We start from the raw sequence: 18,030 nt of genomic DNA on the forward strand, positions 1-18,030 counted from the left end.
TTCTGACTTTGTAAATAGGTAAATAGCTCAATCAAATATTTTCAACTTAGCGAGTCTTTTTTCATTTCCTGAAAAACAGCGGTTTTGTACATGCAAGGTTTTCACCCAACAAGAACGATATGTAACAAGACAAGCACCAATAGAAAGACCTGAAGCATGACAGGGTTAGAGATGGATTTATGAGGCAAATCAGAAAATGTAAGATTTGAGAGACTTTAACTCTGCTGCCAGATCCAAAATGCTTGCAAAATATCCCAAATATAAATCCTGATATCCTGACAAGGCTAAAACAAAGATGAGCTTTGGTATAGGGAGAAACAGAAGAGATCAAAAGAGGGCAGCAGTGATTTTACATTCTCATCTCTTTGTTCTGCAATCGTTTCACACAGCTTAAACGAAAACCAGATACTAAATAGTGAATCTCTTCAAAGCATCCCCTCGTGATGTACTGTATGTCCTATTTTTATGACAAGAAGTCTTGATAACTCAGCTCCATCTCTTTATAAATATAAGCACGGAGGACAACAAAAAATCTAGGTTATGCAACACAGTTGGTATTAAATATTGAACATATGAAAATAAGACTGAGCAATGCTGAAAGTATTGTGGTGCTCCAGATTTTGCCTCTTTGTGACTGTAGAGAGGTCAGTGCCAATGGAAGATTTATTTGGAGCGTGTGCATGGGTGTGTGTGTAGGTGCAGATAGGTATTTGTACATTATATGGCTGGAGGACTCTTATTATGGTGAATGCTACTAATAAAGCTGCCGTCTCCCATATTTGTGCTCCTTTGTATATTGTGTTTGTGTGCATGAGTCAAAAGAACCCACTTTTAACAGACTTAAAATTAGATTATGTCACTTTTGCTAAACAGCAGCACAATTACAGGATACTGGTAAATAAAATGTAGCATAACAGTAGCACAAGCTGGGAAGAGTCAGACATCCAGAAAACTGACTCTGTAATGTTAAGCAGCTAAATCTTACTAAAATTAGCTAACATTAGTTACCAAAAGCTACTGGTCTTACCAGACCATGTGAAGCTTTAGCAGCAAAACCCCTGTGTAAGATAGTGTTTTATGCTTATGAATTCAACTTTTCATTTAGTAAGAGTAAGATGTTATTTCTTCTTTCAAAAGTTACATAATCTCACTTTAAAAGCTTTTTGAATTGGCAGCGTTTGATAAAAACCCTCTTGATGATTAAAACCGATCGAGACTTTGAAGTTACCATGCAGGTATTTTGCTCTAATGATATAGCAGGAGGCTTCATGTTAGCGGACCTTCAAGAGTGCAGTTAGAATCATGCATTACCAGTGTTACTCAGTTGTTTCTATTGGCGACTGTATGACTACTGGATGGGAATGCTCCTTCGAAAGCTTTATATAGCCAGTTTGATATTTAAAGGAATTACTTCCTCAGTGAAGCATATCAGAAACAAATCAAATATGTCTGCCAGTTTCCCAATTCTCTATTAAATTGAACTTGTATGGCATTTAAACAAAGGTCAACAAAGTATATGATCCCTCTTGGCCAAACCTTGAGTAAAACAAATCCCATGAAAATCCCCTAGATATTGCTGAAATGCATTTGAATATGAACTTCCTTCTAGGCTCAGATATTGAGTGCATGTGATCTACAGTACGGATCTAATTACTTAACTTGTGTATGTGTGTGTGTGTGTGTGTGTGTGTGTGTGTGTGTGTGTGTGTACACAAGACTCACTGATGAAATTTGTTTGGCCAGTGTAGATGGTGTACTGCAGCTCGTAGGAGGTGACACTGAACTCGTCCTCTGACGTCCAGTGAACAGTGATGGTGTCATGGGAGGCGGTGCACAGCTCGTCTCTTATGGATGGCGGGCTGGGAGCTACAGGTGTAAGAATCAACATCAATATGATTGATCGTAAAAACAAAAGCTATAAATGGTCATAATTAACTTGTTTGAACTAATATATAAGTAATTCTAAGAGAGATAATGTGTTACCTCAAGATTAACATGAAGTAAAGTACATCTTTAAATGCAGCAGAGCAGAAACCACTGTCAAATATAATAATATAAAAAGTAATAAGTAATCTAAATAGTTATAAGTAGAAAATGAGTTTAATCAAAAGTTATGTTTTGTTATTGTTATGTTTTATGTAAATGCTATATATATAAATACTGTTGGTGTCCATCGTGGACCAGACAGACCTGTTAGGTAATCTAGTCCTTCCAGAATCTTCTTCTCCCGGGAAAAGTCCAAGGCAAAGTTGTCAAACGCCTCATTCAGGTTGACGTCAGGGATGAGTACCTGGGAGGAGGCCGTCGCCATGGCAACCCTTTAGTGCGGTCAGGACACGGGAGCGAGGAAAGGAAATGTCAGAGGAACGGCGGAGAGGTGAGGGAGCAGAGAAGGGCCGAGATGTCAGATGGAAAAGACGAAAGGTGATGAAGAGGTAGACAAATGTGAGGAGAGAGAAGAAGGAAGTGAGGTGACAAGAGGGGAGAGGTGGCAGACAAGTAGTTTGTGAGAAAAAGATGAGAGAGAGAGAGAGAGAGGGAAGGATGGAGGGAAAGAAAATATAGAATATATATATTTGAAATTGAAAAAATACAATATAAACATATTTACAGCATCAAACAGAACAGTGTCTGCAACATAAATTACCACTAACTCACAGTTGTATGTTAACCCAGAGAGCCATCAAAACACAGACAAACCAGACACACACTGACACACTGACTCCATAGTCTGTGCAGCTTTGTGGAAACTTGTGCCTACTTCTGCTTTGGGCATCAGTGATCCGTCTGTGGCAGGAGCCAGCCTGAACCACAGTGCTGGCAGGGTTACCGAGCAGTGCAGAGCTAGTCCTTGAGACTTGCGCTCCTCAGTGAAGAGAAACAAGACGGCCAATAAAGCGCCTGGCCAGGTGCTAGAAAAAATTAGAGTCTGTGCCAAATAAAAAGATGCTACGTTAGCTGCAGATTTTGCACAGACCTTTGTCTGTGTGAGAGAAAGAGAGAGACAGCTGTCGGCTGCCTGTGGTGGGAGGAAGGGATGAAGGTATTACAGAAGGAAGGCAGAAAGAGAAACGGCATAGTTGGCCTTAACAGATGATTTTCATTAGAGGCCTGGCATTGATCTCAGGAGCTAAAAAGGTTTTGATATAATGCTGATTTCACCAGCAGCGTTACAAGAACAAAATCATTCTCATTGTAACGTAGGGCAGGGGTTTTAAGATTTTTGTGTCTTACCAGTGATAGTCAAAGGACGTTTATTTCTGTGTGTCTCTTTTTATGACTCTTTCTAAGCAGCCTGTTGATGTACATATGTCCAGGTCTGTCACTAGGGATGTGGTGTAAAATAACTGAAAACTACCTTCTAAACATCCACGGATGTAAGCAAAGTTTACCGTCCACTACGTCACTTTTTCTCCCTCACTGTGTGTGTGCATATGTGTGTGTGCGTCTCTGCATTACATCACCCACCTTTCTGCTACATTTCGAGCGGTCTGGAGGAAGCGGGCGTGGTCGTTCTCCTTCAGGCTCTGTTCGGCTTGTGTGATGAGGGCACTAGAGCGCTCCAGACACTGGCGACAGTTTGCGATCTGCTGAGCCAACTTACGCAGTTTCATCACCTGGAACAAACACAAATACAGTACACGTCACTATGTTGCGACACATCAATTTATATTCAGCGCTCAATCTGAGCCTTGAAGGAACACATTGCTGTTTGGGTGACTTGACTGTTCAATTTTTCTCTTGGTCTCTCGGTATGAGGCATTTATCATTGTGACAGTCACTAATCCGCAAATATGTTCAACACTTCCTGAAATATAATTCAGCTTTCCTGCCAAATTGCTCTAAAAGACTAACATAAGGTCATCACTGGTAGCACTCCCTGAGATAATTCCTGCTAGGTGAAACCAACAAGTTGCCATATTGCACACAATCGACAAAGCTGAAGTTGTATTACAACACTAAAACAAACACAAACCCTCTGCGGGAGTCTTGGATAGATATTGAATGTGTTGGACACTGATTAAATATTATCTTGTCAAAGGAATCTTTGAATTACGTGCAATTAATTTAGCTTTATTTAACTGATGGAAGGAGTAAAAACCTGAAAATCTGCATTAAGCTGTCGTTCTACACTCAGCCAAGCCAGTGATGTAACCCATGTTTCAGATAAACTTCTCACAAATCCACCTTTTCTATCACCTTGTGACAGTTGGCTGTCATACATTCAATAATAAACCTTCCATGTATAAGCACGCTCATAGACACAGTGATGCAGATACATGCACAGACATAAGACAGGAAAACACAGAGACAGAAAGACACCAAGAATGCAGCAGAGAGGACAGAGGTGAGAGTTGAAGCGAGGCCACTGGCTCTTTATTTTCACACTGACCTTATGAACATGTTGCGTAATAGAAGGGCAGAGATGAATAGCATAATGCATTGTTATACGATATAATAACCGTCAGAGCAGGGGTTACAGCATGCTAATCCTAATGTGTCCTTGTTTATTAATTAATGTACTAAGAAAAATATTTGCAAAATGGACTAGAAACCACTATGGATGTACTTTTCTTGCCCTCACCAACTAAACCACAGTTACATTGCTTCCGCCTTGTAAACACTTATTTATCTCCATACACTTGGTGTGCATGTTTCCAATGTACCAGGCAGCTGGAGGAATTTCACGTCCTGAAAAACAAGCAAGAAATGGATGATTTTGGCCCACAAATGCCCTTATTAACTTGCTTCATCTTTGTCACAAACAACCATGCCGTGCACGGCAAGAGGCAGGTCAATCTGTCAGGTCAGATTATACACAAACACACATAGGGTTTGTTTGGTTTGTTTTGACTGTAATTAGTCAATGGCTCTACTGTAATATTATTTCCGACTAGGAATAGGAAGTCATTCTATGCTCATTTGAAATTAAAATAATCAATTTATCTTCGTTACGGTTCATATCCTGATTCCTCAAATAAACTTAGTTTGATGAAACTCACCACAGGAAATAACACAGGCTGCTTGTGAGCCTCGAGACTGTCAATGAAAGGTGAGCTGTAGAATTAAATAGTAGCTTTAGTATGGAGAGCCTCTTGGCAATGATGATTAAATGAAACCTTGGTGAACCTTTAAATGGCAAATGGTAAAGTTGCTTCATTGTCTGAAAAAGCATATTTTCAGTGACAGCTAATAACTTGAATATCTAAACACTAAAATAAAACAAAAAAGAGAGCAGATTTAACATTCAAAATCATTAGTGCCCTTAAAGGATTTCAGCAACATATGTTTTGCTTGCAGGGCTTTGATTATGCAAATAAGAATTCAGAAAAAACACACTGGGTTACAATCGGTTAAGAGCTCATCATCAAAAGCTCTCAAAGAATCAAAACAATATCTAATGTTCACTATCTTTCGACTGCTGAGAAAGCTGGTGCTGCTTAGAAGCCTCTCTTAGCTGACTTCTTAATGGAGTTTTCAATTGACTTCTTGACTACTGACCATAATCTTTAGTCACTAAAAACAACATTTAAGCAGGTTGTTGACTGCACTGAGAGGAAAGGCAAGATGGGTTTAATGGATGGGTTATTATTTGGCAACATGTTCACCAAACAACGATTTTAAAGATGATTACTCCCTGTCTTTCTGAATAATGGACAATATGGCAGGGTTTGTGTTTGTGTGTGAGCGTCATACCTTGTGTAAAGACACCCTTATCTAAAGCTAAATATAACCGTCTAATCATAGCTTAAATGTTGGGACGATGGGAAATTTTGAGCAAAGAAAAAGATACTTTGCACATGAATTATATATTTTGTAGGATGTAATTATTATCACGCAAGGAATAATTAAATCTGGGCAAAGGAAAATCATTGTGCTCAATACATTTATTTGTGTGTTTGCTATCATCCACATAAGCGCACAATTATGGCTGCACGATTATGGCCAAACTGATAATCACGATTATTTTGATCAATATATTGATCACGATTAATTATCACGATTATTTGTTGATTTTAACCAAAACAAATTTTATTGTCACATAGGCTAATTATAACTGCTTTCACATCCATATTGTGCTACATTCCTCCTTTGTTGAAAGATACTATGAAAGAGAATGCCATTTCAGCTGTTGTGCGACCGCTTTCCAAACATGCGCGTTTGCCGTGAAAAGACACAGGCAACGCAATTTTCTGTTCACGTTAATGGTGCATGTTAAAATCCCGTGCCAATAGGGCACCGGTGCCCGGTATCTACCGGTCTAAATAGCAACGCGGATTACGGTGCCTCATTACGGCACCACTTAAATGTCTGCGTTGTGCTCTGATGCTCCAAAACAGACGTTAGAGGCACCAGAAACATCGCTGCATGTCACGCTAGTAAACACTAATAACACGTTACACAGCAGGTAACGTTAGCCTACCATTAGCTACAGTAGTAACTGGATTAAACACGGCTAAAATGCTGACAGCTAAACGGTGTAGTGTGACTGTATTTCACTGTAGAGGATTAAAACAGCGGGACGTACAACAGTCTGTTGCTAAAGCTATGAGCTAAAAGACACAAACTAGCATTGGTCACTGCTGTTGTCTGAAAAACAACACAGACGGGACAAAATGTTGCGTTTACTGGTAAACTGGTAGACCTAGTGATGACTTATGACCGACTGCTACCTGTTGTGGAATTTTCCTCACGTTACTCTGTCCTCTGTGACTGTCAACATCTAAACTAAGCTGCGCAATGCAGGCAACAACTCTGATTGGCTCATGGAGGCACGTGATCAGAGAGTGGGTTACGGAGCTTTGAAAAAAACAAACTTTGACACAGAGCGTTCTATGAACGTAATGAAGCATTTTAAATATCGCTCGTTCACGTGAATTTGATCGTGGGAAGCCAAAATCATGATCGTGATTAAAATGTGATTAATTGTGCAGCCCTACGCACAATAATACCTATCTTACTAAATTTTACTCATTTGCTCTCTCTTAACATCCCTGCCATGTGTGCTCTCAAGTTCGCAAAGCCTGAAACAGAGTTACAGTGTGTGACAAGTCGGACTCATCCTTCTTTAAAATGCTAGGATAGCACAGGAAGTGGAGGGTCAGAAAATGTTGTCTGAACAACAATATAAACATGGAACACTACAGCCACTCGTAAGTAGTTTACACAGTTTTGTCAAACTTTATGAAATCAGTTTGTAAGTTAGTCTGCACTTTATTATGTAAGCTTCTTGAGTAGCTAATTTTGGCCAGAGAAGCAGTAGTTTCAGTAACTAAGCTAGTTAGCTAATTGGTTAGCCATTTCTGCTGTTTCTAAACTATATGCTAATTCTATGCTAGCTAAGCTAAGCAACTGCTGGCTCCAGCTATACATTTACTGTATAGACATGAGAGTGATATCAATCTTTTCATCGAACCCTCGACAAGAAAGCAAACAAATGTATTTCCCCAAATGTCAAACTATTCCTTAAAGTCATTTTCAGGAGATATTGTGGTCATGGTTAATCAAAACCAACTTTTTTTTTTTTTTTAAGATTATTTTTTGGGGCTTTTCCCTTTATTATAGTGACAGTGGATAGACACAAAAGGGGGAGAGAGATGACATGCAGCAAAGGGCCACAGGTCAGATTCGAACCCAGGCCGCTGCAGGACTCAGCCAACGTGGGGCGAGCGCTCTTACTGGGTGAGCTAGAAGATGTTTTTCTACTCTACCAGCCGTTGTACACTGAAGGTAAAAGTGGAATCTGTTTTGAGAAATCAAGTGATTTTTAAAAAAAACATTTGAGTTGTTAATCCTGAAGGCTCTGAAGGAGTTGAAATAGTTTTCCGCATGAGAAAGAGAGGCAGAGAATGGTGGAGGACAAGCAAACACACACCAGAACATGGAAATAGTGTGTGTTTTGTTTGGGCAGGGAGAGATTAGACATGACTGCCGAGTCTCCTTAGAGAGAGAATGGGAGCACCTTGCAAGGCTCTGCTTACCATGATCACGCCGACATAATCCTGTTATTCTGTTGCAGAGTCACCTCTGAACACTTCCATTTCCGACACTGTCCTTAAAGGGGTGATAGAATGATTCTATAGGGTATTTTACCCTGTTCCTTAAGGTCTCCTAATAGGGTATGTAACATTGGTTGGGCTGAAAATTGCCCAAATGCTATTTTATTAGGCCCTTAACTACCCTGTGAATATGGCTTTATTTGGAACAAGAGCTTTTCTTCCAAATACGGTATCCTCATGAATATTTAGATGAGCTGCGCGCTGATTGGTTTGAGCGAACCCCATAGAAACACATTGGAGACGAGACAGCAGGTCTCATATTTCAGACACTGCAAAGGTATACATTGTTTGTCGGGCTATTTCGTTATTAAATTCACTTCTGAGACTTTTTTAAGCGAGAAATCAACTATATAAAGCTCAAATATGGGCCGTTTTACGAAAACGTATGGCTAATTGCAAATTTAGTAAGACGTGTCGGACTTTAGGAGCTCCACACAGTCTGACGAGAAAGCGGAAACCTCCATACCCAGTTAAAGTCACCGTTTCTCGGTTACTGGACGACCGGGGCTCGGGGCTCCGCGGAGCTCCGGAGCTGCAAGCTAGGCTATGTGTCCCATTTAATCCTATGAAAAGATCGTTGCTACACTTTCGGCATAACTTTCGTATATTTACAGTTTGAATTTCGTCACGCCACTTACATAACATGTACCCCAAGGTCTTATAAAGCTAACAATGGTGTCCGATTTCAATTTAATTAATTTTTGTGAACATTAGGGGTTTCGTTAGCTGCGACTGTCCCTCCAATCCTATGTTTACAGATTGCGGCTAGTTAGCTTCACTTTCGGCATAATTAGAGTATATTTACAGTTTGAATTTCGTCATGCCACTTACATAACATGTACCCCAAGGTCTTATAAAGCTAACAATGGTGTCCGATTTCAATTTAATGCATTTTTGTGAACATTAGGGGTTTCGTTAGCTGCGACTGTCCCTCCAATCCTATGTTTACAGATTGCGGCTAGTTAGCTTCACTTTCGGCATAATTAGAGTATATTTACAGTTTGAATTTCGTCATGCCACTTACATAACATGTACCCCAAGGTCTTATAAAGCTAACAATGGTGTCCGATTTCAATTTAATGCATTTTTGTGAACATTAGGGATTTCGTTAGCTGCTACTGTCCCTTCAATCCTATGAATCGCGGCTAGCTGCAGGCCCTGGAGCTCCATCAGGGCCTCGGCATTTTGTAGTCCAGTAAGCCAGAACTGGTGACTTTGCGCGGGTATGGAGTGCCGCGGGCTTCCCTTCGTGACGGAGATCCAGCTAGCTCACAGCGAGCCAGAGTCTATGAAGTAGGACACGCCGGGCGGCGAGGCAGCACCGGCCGCTGTCACGTAGCCTGCTGAGCTCCTGCTGAACTGCGACACACAGTCGGAGAAAATTTGCAATTAGCCATCAATTTTCGTAAAACGGCCCATATTTGACCTCTACATAGTTGATGTCTCGCATATAAAAGTCTCAGAAGTGAATTCAGTAATTGAATAGCGGACCTCTGGAGATCTGCATGACCTAGTTAGATTCAGAAGACTAAGCTGACCTCAGGTCAGTGGTGTAGCCTATGCAAATGTTGGGGCGTGACAAAGACTAGGATTTGGGATGCTTACGTCAGCTTCCAGCTTTGTTGAGATTCGCCCGTTTTCAGCAGGAGTTTCAAAATGTGAGATTTGCAGAGGATAGGGGTATCAATGGGATTTTGAGCTTCTATGTATGTCCTATTTACCCACCGAACTGTCATTATTCAACTATGACAAGGTAAAATCGGTTTTGCATTCTATCACCCCTTTAACAGAAAAACGTTTTTTTGTTTGCTGAAATGCCTTAAACAACCTACTTTACCTCTGGTGGTCTTCTCTTTTCTCATCTCAGGCAGACATCCATTTTAGCACATCCCTGATTAGTTGAATTACTCAAGGTGCATTTCATTCATATTTCTTGACTGTTAAACAGTCTCAAATATTAACAAATCACCTGCAGGGTGACATCAATCAAGCGGTCCTCTGGTGTTTTATGTGTACTTCCCTCTATTCTCCGTCTCTTGCATTTCACTCCTCTACCCTCTGCTAGACAGCCTTTTACAGACCCAGACTCTCAGGAGAACAAGCATTGCTCTTTGTCTGCAATCACTGTGGACACACTCTGACACGCTTGCACTCTCACACCCACACCCTTCAGTCCTTGTGTACGGTGTTTGGAAATCTTTCATCTCTCGACAAGGCTCTATTTGCTCCCTCAGAGGATCTTCCACAAGCACTTAAAACTTCACCTCTGGGAGGGTGAGATTTAGGGTTTGCCTCTGTCCAAAATCCTTGGCACTCATAGGGCAACAAACCACACACACACACACACACACACACACACACACACACACACACACACACACACACACACACACACACACACACACACACACACACACCTGTACAGTAAGTCCTGCAGCAAGTTTACAACCGTCTTTCTGCCATTTCAAATTCTTTCCACACACATTCAGGTTGGTTGCCTACATGTGGAAGAGGCAGTCACTGCTCTCTTTATCCTCGCTTGTCTTTTCCATTTTTCCTAAAGCCTCCATGTGATGTATGTTTGGGTAAACAATTGAGCAACTACAGAGGCAGCATTAAAAAACAACAACAATGAAAGACCTGGATGAATATACTGTATTCTGTCTACAGCGCTCCTGCTCTCATAGTCATTCTCAACCACTGTTTCTCCGCCAGTGGACTTTGCTGAGCTGAGCTGAGTTTCTTAAATATGTATTTGCCAATTTGGCTGTTTCAAATGGCAGTTAGGCATACCTGTTTAAACTGATGTACTGAATGCAACAATGTGAAATCAATAAACCTAAAACTGCAATACAGAGAATTATCCTTAAACTCTGTATCTCTATGGAGCTGGCTACTTTTAGCTCTCTGTTTTAGTTTCAAGGCACATCTGAACAAAGATGTACTATATGGTTTAGTCTCACCACTCCCATCAACACCATTTCCACCAGCAAACCGAATGTACGCTACCTGACCGCCACACAATGTTAGTGACTAGCTGGTGAAGAAAGTCAAATATCTACGTATATTTCTCAGGGGTTGGTAGAGACCAAACCAGAGCTAAAACGGTCAATGAACCGCATTTAAATAGCTCTTTTTTAGTCTACTGACCACTCAAAGCGCTTTACAACACATCATTAACCCATTCACACACATTAATACACTGATGGCAGAGGCTACCATGCAAGGTGCCAACCTACTCATCAGGAGCGGTTAGCGGTTCAGGGTCTTGCTTAAGGACACTTCGGTACGCTCTCTGGAGGAGCCGGGGATCGAACAATCTACAATCCACCCCTATGGCTCAGGGGGCGGCATGTACGCTTTAGCTTTAGTAATTCACCAAACGGTCAGTGAAATGATTTGACTTATATTTGTTTACATTTTGTTTTTATGCCAGGCTTAATGGCCAAAAATCAGTCCATGTAGCTTTAACTTGCTGAAACCAGCCATCTTCATATTTCCAGCTTGCAATTTAATAATCTTGTAGTAAAATCTCTCTCTAGCCGAAAACTGAAAAAGTATAAAAGTTATCCTGGGAATATTTTACCTTGGATTCTTTGATCTTCACAGCGATGACCTGTTTTCTCTGGCGGATTATTTCGACTAGCTCATCACACTCCTCCACCAGCTTGGCTTCATGCATGGCTGTGTTCACCTGGAGACAGAAGCAGGTACACACGAGAATATGAGGCTTGCTTACACACATACACACTCACAAATCACACCAACCTGGCCATATGTTACATTTTTAAACAAAAACGATATATGCCACTTTTTCATCCTTTTTGTTTGCAGGGAGCTTTGTAAGATGTCTGGATTGGCAGCCAAGACGATTCATATCATCACTTACATGCAGAGCACGTCATTGTTTTCTTCATTTCATTATGCATTCAACACACCAGGAAAAGCCTTTTTTCTAACAACACATGTTTATTTCACTCATTATGAACAAGAAATATGTTCTTCATTAAAAAAGATCCCGAAAAGTGCCTGTGTAGACACTCATTAATTCACTGACAGAATTTTGCTTTCACAACGTTGATTTAATAGATTCCGTGATTATTTTAGGACCAAAGTTGCCAAGGCAACCCATCATCAGTTTACCATCTCAGGCTAACACTAAATGAAGAGCCAGCAACTTTAAACTTGTGTGGGTGTGTGGATGTTACTTAGACACTAAGGGTGTCTGTTGAATTGAAATACTGAAATGCTACCAAACAGTTTGCCAGTTGTAAAATCCAATTATAACTTTACCAAAATGGGGCAGAGGGTTCAAATGAAAAAAGTTCAGATATACTGCTCCAGCTTCTCTGCTGAGGGACAACTGACCCCTCAAAATTCAGGGACTGATGGTTTACCACTGAGTTGGCTGTAGTTGCCGTTTCATCTAATTCTAATCAATTCCGCCACAGTGGTGGCAGGAGTCACTGTTATTTTGTCTGCACAAGCCAATTCAGAACACCAGAGAAATCAGACATTTACTCCACAATATACTAAAGAAAATCACTCAGCACAATGACAATGGGAAGCTTTCACTCAAACTGGCAGCTTCAGAAGTACCCAGAGAAGTCAGCACTGGAGAGGAGGAATTCCACTAGCAGATCAAATAGAGGCTCACCATCAAGGATGGCCTTTAAGGCCACCAGAACTCACAAACAACACTAGTGCTTTAACTGCTTCACTAGATGCTATAGTCACAAAAACACGGGTGAGTGTTTTATGCAGTGCACTGACTGTAGCAAGAGTACTGCTGAGCTGGCAAACCTAATACACCAGAGAATACATTGTGAGAAGAGACCCTTTCACTGCTCTGACAGGATGTGGCAATTTGTAAGTAATGCAAATATTCAATATAATCAGCATTGTGACAATAAAGACACACACACACACACACACACACACACACACACACACACCTGCATGAAATGGCTAACAAGTACAGTATGCTGAAAGATTGAGAATCTAAGAAAGTCTGCTCAGTTTGGATTTGGAAGAGCTTCTTAATAACTAATTGTGAGAATGAAAAACGAGAGATCAAGTCTACATGAAATGTAGGTTTTCTTTAAACTTACAAATAAAATAGTTTATTTCAGTTTTATTGTGACTCTTCAGCAGTTACAGTTTCTCCCTGATTGTCTCTAATGACTTCTTTTCATATCAATATAAATAGATGCAGCACCTGTGATTTTTATGTCTATACTTTTTACCATTACAAATAAAGTAATTTTTATTTATTTTTGTTATTTGTCACTTTCGGTCATGCTGCAGACTATCAAACTACTTACCGCAACAACCAAGTTCTACTCATCACTCCAGAAAGCTCATTACAAGGCGCCGATCCACTTAAGCCTCATTATTCTCACACTCACACTCACACACACACACACACACACACACACACACACACACACACACACACTTAATTCTGCAAAAAGCAATCTTATGATTGCAGGTTAGTAATTAAGCAGGATAAATGCAGCCGTCTAGGATCACTTTGAATTACAACTGAGCTACTTGGCAGCTTAGAGTTACGGAAACAATCTTCATCTCCGTTCTCCTCCTCTTTCACCTCACTCAAAACCTTCACCTTCCTGTGCCAGCTCCTGACATTATTATCTACTCCCAGCTACACAAACACTGTTACCTACTGTGCATCTCCCTATTCATCAGCCTCCTCTGCAGGTGCACTGCAATCACAGTGCAAACTCCACGCTAAAGGTCTTATTGGAAAATGTGAAGAACAAGATTGAAAACACTTTTAATGCCAAAGACTTTCTAGATGCTCCTGCTTTCAAGAAGGTTGTGAAAATCAGTAAAAACAGGGTCTGAGATGGATTGAAAGAAAATAAAGCTACACTCTGTGCTAATTTAATATGTCAGAAATTATAATAAAAGGGATCTTAGTGGTTGATATTTATGATTATGATATTTCATTATTGTACACACATTTAGCACACAATGTATCATATCTTATTAATTCATCCTGTTAATGCATATCTATTCTCACTTGGCTACGTATTCATCTTTACGGTAATGAAGCTGACATTTGAGTGCACTGCATCCAGTATCATCCAGCCAAAAAAATAAATAAATCACAGCTACATGTTAGCGTAAGCAGCCATCATTTCATTCTATTAGGTAAGGAGATGCAGACTTAATTAGCAACTGAATAGTATTAAATAAGCCCATCTAGACCAGTATAATCACAATGTAGCCCACAGAGTGCGATCTGACAGCAGAATCAATAAATGAAAAGAATTGTACATTATAAACCTTATAACTTCACCACATCCTCCACCTCTGATTCTCTTACAGGAGGGTTACACTGAGCACGTATGCTCCCACACATCATTAGGTTGAGTTCAGCTCCCGCATTATGTCAAGATTAAATGTATCGCCCTTATTTACATACCATGGAAATGAGGACTGTATTACTTACAAGCTAAAATGAAATAAAATGAGCTATGCAGCTACATTTTTGACTGACAGTCACCATTCACCACCCACTCTGTGCTGTTTCAGCAAATAAAGACATGACTGATGTGTGTGGCCAAGCAGAGTCACTCAGATGCTGTCGATCACACAGAGGTGGGCTGAGGTCCAAATGAGGAGGCAAGTCCTAAATTCCTCTCTTGTGATTCAACATTGTAATCTCTCTATTTTGTGATTTTGACGAAATCTATTGACTCCAGATAGATGAACTGAATTGTGTGTGTGAGTTTTAATGATGTTGCAATTCTCATTAGTCTTGATAAAGCTATGTGTATTTGTCACAAGAACTTGTCACAGCTGCAACACCACAATAACATCACAAACCCTGGTAAACAATGCTAAATTACCCTCCCACTCTGACATAACAAATCCCAATTTATTTTCTTAAACTCATGTTGTCTTATCAAGCATTGTTCAAACTCACAACTTTATTTTGTGGCGCTCCCAAATGTACCATAGTGTACATACCAACTATGGCAGGTGTAGACAATGTTTAACAAGTTGTCTACATTATTAGTAGATCCAAGGAAGTGTTAGAATGAGAAGATAGAGAATAAAACAGTATTAAATATTTAGATTTTCTAAAGTTTTTGGGGAAAAGAAAGAGTTTCAGCCTAAAGTTCTAAGTCAGTTTAAAACTTCTGTGAAAGCCTGAATGTCATCTTGGACAGATGGCAACTCAGACAGTAAGACACAATCACACATGAAGTGACATAATTTCAGTTGTGGTTTAGTTTCAACAAAATCTGACCACTGTTGTCTAAGGTATCATGTTTTTAAAAGTGCCCCCCACATTTTGGGCATTAGTACAAATAAGACCAGTGATATATAACCAAAGATAATATACTGTATTTTTATAATTATATAATTATTTTGGGGCATGTAATGCTTTTACAGACAGAAAACAGAAAATGAGTGAATGTCACACAACAAAGGTCCCAGCTGGATGTGAATCAGGGATCATGGTTGGCGCCTTAACCCTAAGGCCACCAGTGCGCCCCCAACATAGATCATTTTAATTAACTGGCACAGTCTATAGTCCCGCTCGGGCTGGGAGATAATTTAAGTTTAGCTGCTACTGACTTTCAGTGGAATTGTGTCATACTAACACAATCATATAGTGATTTATAAAATATTGTTACACTGTAAGTTAATGATTCTAAGCAAACTGTAATTAAAAACTACAGTTACAACACATTATAACACATTTGAATGCCCTAAACATTATTTATTCAGATGTTATTTTGCATGCATTTGCCATATTGTGGTATATCAATATTGCAAACAATTTGCCCTGCCCTACAGCACACCAACTGACTTTAGCATGTGGACACCCGGGGTTCCAAATGCAGACAACAAGCACGACAATTGAACAATGTATGGCTCCCAAAACAATCTCCTCTAGCCAAAGTGGCCTCCATTCAAACTGAGTAGGGACTGGTCCAGGTTCGGAACAGCTGTTAACCTCTTGCTGACACCAAAACCTTCACATCTTAAATCAATTCTGTGCTCATTCCAGCCCTATCAATCCTGTACTGCCTCCATACCACTTTACGTTTTCCCACTTTATTCTATTATTCCTCTCGTCCCCATTCTGTCTGCTCCTCACTGACCACTTCAATACCCCCTGCCCCGACATATCTCTTCTCTCTCCCCCCACACACACACAGTCGCCTCTGTCTTGATCTTGTTCTTCTCAAACAGATGCAAGGATTCAGTCTGACAGCTTTGTCTCTGATGCTGTCCAAAGACTCTGGGATGTTTCCCAGAGATTTATGACACCAGAGTGGCACCTAGCTCTAAAACCGGGCAATGTGGCTTTATGAGTGGAGTAAAAGAAACTGCGAGACATATATCTTGGATGTTATGTCAGAAAGAGGTGATAACTGGAAATGCTTCACTGGCAATGAATTTGAAGTATGGCTTTTTAAGCCCACAAATGTTCATGTAAACTTTTATATGCTAACTAGATTTACTAACATTAATCACTGACTATTAACCATGATAATATATAACATATGTGTTAGTAGATAAACCTAGACAGTCCTGTTTAAGTAGTAAGTACATTTATTCTGTTTTAGTCTTTTTAGCCACACTAGCTGATAGCAATGTTGGTCTGCTGTTGGTCTGTACAGACTGAAATATATCACACCTATTAGATGGATTGCAATGACATTTTGTACAGACATTCCTGGTGCCTAGAGGATGAATCCTAATGACTTTCGTGACTCATGACATTTCCTCTAGAGTCATTTCAAGTCACAGTTTTCACTAACTCTAACCCTATTCTGTAAAAGATCTCAACATCTACTACATAAATTGACTCAAGATTGTGTACAGACATTCATACGTAGTTCCCAGACAATGTAATCAAAGACTTAGATGATCCTTTGACTTTTCATCTAGCGTTCCAAATTTCAACCTGTCCATTACTTTGGTTTTGCCAAATACCTGCAAAACAAATAACATCAGCCGTACTTCATGTTTAGTGCTACTTATAAGATGTTAGAATGCCAAAATGCTAAACTAAGATGGTGAACATGGTAAACAGTATAGGCGCTAAACTTGAGCATGTTAGCATTTGGCTAAAAGTGTTGCTGCCCTTTCACTAAAATTAATTGACTAGACAGATAGAAGGAGGAGCATTGACACAAAAACTGAGAAATATATAGATTTACACAAAAACATGGTGTGGCCCTCTGTTAAAAGCATAGGCGAGAATTTAATTTCATTATATGCCATTATCCCACTGCACTGATGTCTTCATCTTTGGCTAAAAATGGAACCGCAAATGGCTTTAGAAATATAGCAAAGACAAACAACAGCAGTGGACTCTTCGATCTCACTGATACTCCGGTATAAAAAGGTAAAGAGAGGCGAGATGAGACCTGGTACAAAGGATTAGGCAGCATTACAGCCATCTCAGGATCAGCTTCAGTGTACATAAACCAAGACAAGTCTGGCTAATGACTTCCAGCTCAATGTTTATACATGTCTGAGCATTAAACCCACTGGACTTCTATTTGATGCAATACTTTCCTTTTTCCATCAGTCCTATTACGCACAACTTACAACCCTATCACTGAGCTAATTTAGTTTCCTCCAAACACAATTTCTGGGGTTGGAAAAACTGGCTGCTGCTTTGACTGCTTCCTCAAACAATTCTTACGAGTTCCCTACCCTGAGACACAGTATATGAGTTAGGCATTGTATGCTTATTAGAGAGTGCCATCATTAAAAAGACGCCAAAGAACACGCCTCATCACAACACAATCTGTGTTTCAGGAGGGTTAGTTGAACCCCAGACATAGAGAGTAAAAGTTAGAGAAAGTAGGACAGAGCCAGAAAATCGGATCAACTGTAAAGTTGCAAGAAAAATTCAAAGGAAAGAGATGTTAATGTGTAAATCCTTAACTTCACAACAATTACAAGTTCCAAG

The 18,030-nt window shown here is 40.0% G+C and overlaps 1 protein-coding gene across 5 annotated transcripts in view; it reads right to left on the bottom strand.

Annotated features, from left to right (window-relative positions):
• The window catches only part of mid2 (midline 2), a 95,382-nt gene that overhangs the window by 22,341 nt on the left and 55,011 nt on the right, over positions 1-18,030 (bottom strand). For all 5 annotated transcript variants that reach the window (XM_078260520.1, XM_078260519.1, XM_078260515.1 and 2 more), the window contains 4 exons: positions 11,647-11,754; positions 3,469-3,617; positions 2,191-2,318; positions 1,723-1,866 (listed from right to left, as the gene is read on the bottom strand). In XM_078260520.1, coding sequence (XP_078116646.1) covers positions 1,723-1,866; positions 2,191-2,318; positions 3,469-3,617; positions 11,647-11,754 — 529 coding nt within the window. The remainder of the gene's footprint in view (positions 1-1,722; positions 1,867-2,190; positions 2,319-3,468; positions 3,618-11,646; positions 11,755-18,030) is intronic.

Source organism: Sander vitreus, chromosome 10 (assembly GCF_031162955.1).
Source record: "Sander vitreus isolate 19-12246 chromosome 10, sanVit1, whole genome shotgun sequence".
Taxonomy (NCBI): domain Eukaryota; kingdom Metazoa; phylum Chordata; class Actinopteri; order Perciformes; family Percidae; genus Sander; species Sander vitreus.